Source organism: Mobula hypostoma, chromosome 2 (assembly GCF_963921235.1).
Source record: "Mobula hypostoma chromosome 2, sMobHyp1.1, whole genome shotgun sequence".
Lineage (NCBI taxonomy): Eukaryota > Metazoa > Chordata > Chondrichthyes > Myliobatiformes > Myliobatidae > Mobula > Mobula hypostoma.
The window spans coordinates 40,476,734-40,485,184 of record NC_086098.1 but is presented as its reverse complement, the minus strand read 5'-3'; the positions used below and the strand labels follow the sequence as shown (position 1 = coordinate 40,485,184).

The following is an 8,451-nucleotide window of genomic DNA, read 5'->3' as shown; positions in this document are numbered from 1 at the left end:
CAAAGGAGGTTCATGAAATGACTCTGGGATTGAATGGCTTGTCATATGAGGAGTGTCTGATGACTCTGCATCTTTACTCACTGGAATTCAGAAGAATGAGGGGTGACCACTTTGAAACCTATTGAATGTTGAAATGCTTAGTAGAGAGGATGTAGAGACGATGTTTCCTACGGTGGGAGAGTCTAAGACTGGAGGATACAGCCTCAGAATAGAGGGGCATCCTTTTAGATGAAGAGGAATTTCTTTAGCCAGAGAGTGGTGAATCTGTGGAATTTGTTGCCACTGGTGGCTATGGAGACCAAGACATTGGGTATATTTAAGGCAGAGGTTGATCGATTGATTCTTGATTTGTCAGGGCATGAAGGGATATGGGGAGAAGGCAGGAGATTGGGGCTGAGAGGGAAAATTGGATCAGTCATGATGAGATGGTGGAGCAGACTCAATGGGCCAAATAGCCTAATTCTGCTCCTCTATCTTATGGGCATAATGTAATTTGATAATAAATTAACAGAATGTAAAATTTATGGAACATAAAAAGGGCAAACACATATTTTGCTTTGAAAAGAACTATTGGGGATAAAATTACAAATCAGTTATTCTAACTTTCGTTGTTTGTGAACATACAGGTATTAATCTTCAGACCTGCCTTCTGGGTGTTAAAAGAATGATAAAACCTTTATATAGCTAGATCCAAACTGTGTAGTTTAATGCTTTTGGTTAGAGTCTGGTAAGCACATTTCATTAATGATGAAGCAAAGATTAGCAGTGCTCCTGTGTAGCCCAGTCAGTACACTGGGGTATTGACCTTCCATCATCGATTCTCACCAGTTAACCCACTAGCACACTTCAAAGTGGTGAGGACTTCTCCAACAACAGTGCAAAAGTCAAGCAGTTGGTTCCCAATCGCCCAAAAGGTCAAAATCAACACCAGCAAATCACCGACATTCAGCTCTGGAAGAAGAATACGTTACTACACAGCATGGATTTAGTATTTCCCAAATGTCATTGTAACTTTAATTGTCATTCTCCATTCTATAATTTTAAAAAAATATATTTTGGTCTTTATTTTTTTGACAGCACTATATTAAAGTCCTGTCACTGCTCCAAGCCTTGTTGTTCAGCTCTTGTAATGCCTGGTAAGGACGTGAGCTTGCTGGAGTCAGGTGAAGTGATTTTGAGTGAGAAATGACCACAGGCAGCTGGTGGATGCCCAGGGCTATTCTGTCATTTTACACTGTACATTTCAAGATTACTTCCAGGCTTACATTTTTCTCTATGAGTAACAGTTCCGTAGTTTTGTTACATATTTTATGAATTGCTCGGAGCCTTCTTCATTCAATGCTCTGGAAGTGTGCTATATAAGCGAACTGAAATATTGCCTTTGTAACTTGACTTAACATATTTATCTGCAGAGATAATCATTCCACAACTTTGCAAATCACTTCCACTCTGCCACTTTCACTTCCCTCTGTAAAAGCAAGCATGAATTGCTTATTTGGTGACCCCTCATACTTTTTCCTATTCATTAGTATATTCATTTGTCTATCAGTTCCCAGTTGCCAAGTGCCTGCTTTAGAATATATTTAATTTGAAGCCACCTCATTGAATATTAAAAGCTTTCCTAATGTTGGCTATATATTTCCCTTAATTCTGGCTTAGATCCACTTTAATCCTGTTAATTTAACACATTTCCGGGTCACCAGCTTTTGCTTTTTATCTCAGCATCGTTTTACATTTCAAATGCAAAGCCAACTGAATTACGCAAACAACAGGAATTCTGCAGATGCTGGAAATTCAAGCAACACACATCAAAGTTGCTGGTGAACGCAGCAGGCCTGGCAGCATCTTAAGGAAGAGGTACCTCTTCCTAAAGATGCTGCCTGCCCTGCTGTGTTCACCAGCAACTTTGATGTGTGTTGCCAACTGAATTAGCTTGAATGTTCTCTGGTCTGCAAATCTCCAGAGCTCAATTCAAGATTGGAGAAGCATGGTTAATTGTGACCGAAGTTTTGCTGTTGCAAGTAAAGTGAAACTGTTGTGCTTTGACACACCAAGGAAGTGACAGCCAATCAACACAGAAAATCAAAGAACTGCTATCAGTGATTCCTGGTTCCTCCACAGGGTGGACTGCTTTGCAGTTTTTATCACCCCAATTTTAAAAGCTTTCACAGCAGTTGTATATATTTATAGTTTATTCTACCTTAAACAGCCTGACAATGTTATACTTTATATCATTAGGTGTAGGCTGATTATAAATAATGCAACGATCTCTGCTTAGCAACCTGAAAAAAATTGTGGTTTGTAATTAATGTAGACGAACAATTCACAATAAGATATATAAAATCAAAGGCACCAAATTTTAACTTCCACTTCAAGTTTATCCGTAGGATATTTTATTCATCGTGATTCTCGGCTTGCTGGCTGTAATAATTCTTCGATATGATTGACTGCTCGGTCAATTTAATTTGGCAGCCACTGAGCATCAAAGATTTCTCCTAGAAACTGCCTAACAGTAACTCGACGATGTAAATTTACCAGATCTTTAAGGTATTTTAATTCTACTTTAGCGCCGGTTACAAAATGCAGACCGACTGCAGGAGTTGTGTGGGGGGGGGGTCGGTGAGAAAGGAGGCAGTGTTGGTGTGGGATGAGGGTTCAGCAGTGAGCTATGGGGAAGTGAGGTACGGGATGAGCAGTGAGGTATGGGAAAGTGAGGTACAGGATGAGCAGTGAGGTATGGGAAAGTGAGGTACAGGATGAGCAGTGAGGTATGGGGAAGTGAGGTATGGGAAAATGGCATTCAGGTGTGAGTACGGATGCTGTTGAATGGAGGAGGTCCGTGTGGGTGCAGTGGGGAAAATTCACATGCGAGGCGGGAGCATCTGAGTGTCGGGGCAGTGTTGGATGAGAAGACAGGAGAGTTCGTGTCTCTGTGGAGCGGGCAGTCATTTGCGAGGAGAGGCAGAGCGGGTTGTGGGAAGGAGTTGGAGCTGCAGTTGAGTAGGGGAAGAGGCAGTGTGTGTCGTGGGAGCAGTTAATGGGGTAGAGGGTTGTTCGGGGTTGGGAAAGCTCGGTGTCCCACTTTGTTCAGGTGGGATTGGAGGTGATAATTTGTGAAGGGGATCATTTTATCTGCGTGAGGGAACGTGGAGGGGAGGTCCTGTCAGCTGGAGATAATCGAAGGTATTAAGTGCAGGATAACTGGAGGGCAGCTATGGCGATATTCGGGGGGGGGGCCAGGTGTGGAGATACTCTGGAGAGTGTCAGGTAAGGGGTAATCGGAAGGGGGTGGCAGATGGTGGGATAATTGGAGGGGCGGCTGTCAGGTGAGGGGATATCCGATGGGAGTATCGTCAGGGGTGGGGATAATTAGGTAGCACTTGTCAGGTTTGGGATAATCGCGGGGGAGGGGTAGTCATGCGTGGGAATATCGGGGGGGGGGTTGTTAGGTGTAGGGATGAGTGTGTATAGTGGTGATGGGGCCGGGAGCAGTGTCATGCATAGGAATGGTTCTGAGTTTGGGGAGGTGGTGTTGGAGGGGTGGGTTGTCGACGTTATTGGGGTTAGGTTGAATCTTGGTGAGAAGGGGCCTCTGAGGGGCCGGTGAGCGGTACCGGCGCGGTGTTGTTCATGTGGGCGGTGCTCGCAGGGGATGGTGAAGGGAGGATGGGCAGTGAGGAGAGGCAGTCTGTGGGGAGGGGGTGTATTTCGGGGCGGTGTTGAGAGGGGGTGTGCTCTGGAGCCGGCGGCGAGGGCGGAAGGGACGGGGTGTATTCTGGAGCTGGCGGCAGGGGCGGTGTTATCAGGGTGGGCAGACAAGAGTGGGTGTACTGTACTCCGGGGCCAGCGGTAGAGACGGTGCTTTGAGCCACGGGAGGAGGTGTTCGCCGGGGCTTTGCGGGATTCGCTGGCTGCCTGTAACATGCCGAGTATTGTAGGTGCTGGTGGGAAACAAGCTCGGCGGGCAGCAGTTTGCGGTCGCCGCTGCCTCTCGCACGTTGCCAGCCGACCGCACAAGTTATGATGCCGGAAAATGGATAAGTCTTCGGGCGCCTCCGATATCAAATGGAGCTCGGTGTCTTTACCACTAGACGCTATCGTTGGCAAATTTCGGTTACCGACCCTGGCACGGCTGAGCCAAGGTAAGAGGGCGTGCAGGGGCGGCCCGCGGTTGTCCGGAGCCTGGCCACATATTGGAGAGTTGCATTGAATCCTTACCTGTGTGAGTACCGGATACTCACTCTGGCGAAGTGCGGAGAGTTGCAGCGAAGTTGCGGACCCATAGGTCCCGTTAACGCTAACCTAACTGTAGGGTGTTTGTGCGGAGTGTAAGGCAGCGTCCTGTTTATTTCAGGTGTCTGTTTCCCCTGGTGGGAATTTCGCCCTGACTTTTACTGCACGTGGGTCACTCCTTACTCCCCCGGTGTGTGGAGCAAAGGGGTGGGCTCTCTCTACCCTCCTCATCGCCCCCTGTACGGCAGGTGTGCTCCCACCTCCGAGCCCCGAGCATCTCAAATCCTCTCTTTTATTACTCAGAAGGATCCCAGGGAGGGTTGGGAAAGACAGCAATAATCAGTCTGCTGGAGGAACTTGCTCGGTCGAGAAGAACCGGGGCGGCAGGATGAAGGTGGATGGCTTGGCAATTGGGGCTCAGTTTGTAGCTCCGTTTGCAGGCTATCCCGGAGAAGAACATCATTGAAGAAGATTTTTTTTCCCCATTTTGCGTAGATTTGAAAAAGTGCAGATTGATTCAGGGGCTTGAATTGAAAGCCGTGGGGGACGTGCAGCAAAATATGAATAAATTGAGATAAGTTAATTATTATGTACACCACGGTGCAAGTGCAGTAGCAGTAACGACGGGTCAGGCGCGTTGGAATCTCCGATTTTTAGTGCCACAGTTCACAGCGGAGAAGAGGCCACTGGAATCAATACACTTAACACTGGAAGTTAGCGACACGTTCCATCTCTCTTCGCGTTCTGGATTTAAACAGCGGTTTGTTGACCTAAAATCCCTCTCTCGGCGGGAGAGTGTGCACTTTGTTTCACTGGTCCGACAACTCGCCTCCTCACACAAGCAGTGCGTCAGGTTCAAAGCGTAGGGGGAGGGGGTGGTTCCGTAGCTTTGGAACATTTACCACAGGAGAGCGTGGAGTCGTCGCACTTGTAAAATCTAAAGGAACTGGATGAGATGAAGCTTAAAAGAAACCATGTATTGGCTATAAACGCAAGAGATTCTGCCGATGCTGGAATCCACAGTAACTCAACACCCTGGAGGGACCCAGCAGGCCAGGCAGCATCTATGGAGAGGAATAAGCAGTCGACGTTTCGGACCGTGACCCCTCATCGTGACCCGACTCTCTGAGTTCCTCCAGCATTTTGTATGTGTTACCATGCCTTGGTGGTTCTTAATAGTGGCTGATATGCTGCAGAGGCATTTAAGGGAGCTCTGTGGTGGATCTTAAAGAAACTGGTGATTAGGATCAGCTAGGATAGGTTTGTGAAGTTTCATTACCTCATGTGGTTACTTGTAGTTCATGTTGTCGTCTTTATTTGACGCTGAGAGCTCCACTTAACAAGCCTGAAACGTGACTTCCTCCTGAAAAGCTAAACCATGCCGTCTCAGCTTTGGAGCCCTATCTGTTCCTTCAGACTCGCATAAAAATACTGGTGCAATTTTAGTGTGAGCAGGGAGTGTCCTGGCCAACAGTCTGAGGAATTTTCACTCGTCGTTCATCTGTTGTATTCCACTGGGAAGTAATTTGGTTTGATAATTGATTTCTTTTATGACTACAACATGAATATTAGATATCCAGACCAATACTTCTAATGCAAGAGCTTGATTATAGATTGCAGGCAGTCTGCAAACTTTTCTTCGCTGGCTGTGTTTGATTTGATGCTGCAGAAACTAATTTGGTGCTTTACACTACACTTTCAACTTTCCTTGCAGACAAGGTGCAGTACCTTTTCTGCAGCAGTTTATTATTATCTATAGTCACCTGCAAGTTGCTCAGATCTCCTTGGATTGATATTTCTTGTGTTTAAAATAATTGGTTGCTTTTGAGGCTACAAATTTGCAGTGGAGGTGTCATACAGATAATACAGTACACCAGTGATGTTTCTGATCTTGGGTTATGCTGGTCATTGACAGATTTCAGGGTTAGAAGTTGAAGGAAGAAACTGAGCTCGTTCGCTTTGGAACAAAGACAGAAAGTGGAAGGTGAGCAGAAGTGGAGAAGATTGGTAACAGATTTAGACGGTAAATAGATGGAAGCAAATTTTGGTAAAAGGAAATACGCGCAATTTTAATGCAGGGAGTAGGAAAAATCTGGAATTTATTCTGCATAAGGGTGTGTAGGAGTGCAGGACAGGAAAAGTATCAGTGCTATACAAAATGGAATTGGATTTGCATTTGGGAGAATAATTTGCAGGGCCATGGGGAAGGATTAGGATTGGGAACAAAAAGTTTATCCTACCAGACTTGATGGAACTAAAGCGTTTTTGCATGTACCCTTAGGCAAGTATCACCATGTTGCAGATTTACGCACATCAAATACCTCTACTCCATCCGCCAAAAATCAGTGATAGTATTTTAAATAAAGCACCTTATTACAAAGCCACTTGTCTTTGATGGCTATGCACAAGTGTTCATGAGAGAGAATAATCAAATTCATTAACAGCCACCTTTCTCAATGTTTTTATTCCTTTTTACTTCTGAGTGAAATAGTGATTTTTTTTGTGTCCAACAGGCTGCATGGAACAGCATAGCACAGGAACAGACCCTTCAGCCTAAGATATTGTTCCAAGCTAAATTATAGTCAAATGCCCAACTAAACTAATCTCTTCTGCCTAAGCAATGTCCATATCTTTCCATTTCTCACATTCACTTGCCTATCAAAGAGTCTCTTGCACACTTCTATCATATTTGGCTCCACCACCTCTGGCTGCATATTTCAGACACACTCCAATCTGTGTTTTTCAAAAAACAAATCTTGCCCTGCACATCATCTTTGAGCTTAACCCCCTCTCACCTTAAATGCATGCCCGCACATTAGGGTTCTCTTGTATTCAATATTTCAAATCTGGAAAAAAATCTACTGGCTGTTTATACTGCCTATCCCTCTCATTAGCTTATAAACCTTTATTATATTTCTCTTCAGCCTTTGCCGTTCCAGAGAAAATAATCCAGGTTTGTCCAACCTCTCCTTGTAGCACATGCCCTCTAATCCAGGGACCATCCTGGTAAACCTCTTCTCCACCGTCTCCAAAGCCTCAACATCCTTTCTATAATGGGATGACCAGAACTGAATTCAACACTCCAGATATGGCCTAACTCTAGTTTTGTAAAGCTGTAACGTAACTTCTCAACCCTTGAAAACATTTCTTGATGATAAAGGTAAGCACGCTGTATGCATTCTTAACCACCCTATCAACCTGTGTAGCCACTTTCAGGGAGCTGTGGTCTTGGACCCCAAGATCCCTCTGTGCACCAATAGTGTTAAGGATCTTGCAATTAACAGTGTACTGTTTTTGTTACATTTGATCTCCAAAGTGCAACGCTTCATGTTAGGCTGTGTTAAACTGCATCTGCCATTTTTCTGCCCATATCTGCAACTGATCTAAATACTATTGTATCTTTCACAGTCTTTGCGCCATCCACCACACCACTAATCTTCATATTATCTGCACACTTGCTAACTAACCCATCTACGTTTTCATCTGTGTCATATCACAAACAGCAGAGGTCCCAGTATTGATCTCTGTAGAATAAGTCTCATTAACTTTTAATCTGTCTCTCGTGGGCAGGCCAATTCTGAATCTAAGCAACCAATTCACCTTGGATCCCATGCATCTTAGCTTTTGAGATGGGCCTCCCATGAGGGAGCTTGTCAAACACCTTACTAAAATCCAGGTAGACAATATCTACAGCTCTATCTTCATCAATCATCTTCATCATCTCTAATCCTCTCCAGTAGCTTCCATACCACTGTCATGAAACTCACTAGTCTATGGTAACCAGGATTATCCTTATTTCCCTTGAATAATGGAACAATATTAGCTACACGCCAGCCCCTCGGGACCTTGCCTGTGGATAAAGAGGACATGAAGATCCAGCAATCTTATTATTTGCCCCTCTCAAAAACCAGGGGTGTATTTTATCAGGCCTTGAGAACTTGGCCACCTTAAAGTTCTTTAGAAGACACAATGCTAGCTCTTTTAATTCAAAATGCCCCAGTATTAGCATACTCCACACTGATCTCCCTATTTTTCTCATCCTTCTCCTTGGTAATCACTGATATCAAGTACTCATTTAGGACCTTGTTTTGCATCTGCTACCGCCAAGCATGTTCCCTCCTATATGTCTGTGGGGTCTCACCAGCTCCCAAGTTATCCTCTTGCTCTTTATGTATGTATAGAATGCTTTGGGCTTCTGCTTAACCTTACTTGCCAAGC

General features: G+C 44.9%; 1 protein-coding gene across 2 annotated transcripts in view; it reads left to right on the top strand.

The window, feature by feature from the left end:
- The first annotated feature begins 3,769 nt into the window (after positions 1 to 3,769).
- gareml (GRB2 associated, regulator of MAPK1-like) overlaps positions 3,770 to 8,451 on the top strand; it is a 165,503-nt gene continuing 160,821 nt past the window's right edge. The window contains exon 1 of one of the 2 annotated variants that reach the window (XM_063036013.1): positions 3,770 to 4,142. In XM_063036013.1, the coding sequence (XP_062892083.1) occupies positions 4,034 to 4,142 (109 nt within the window). In that variant the 5' untranslated portion in view covers positions 3,770 to 4,033. The remainder of the gene's footprint in view (positions 4,143 to 8,451) is intronic. The other variant, XM_063036024.1, reaches the window with a different exon arrangement.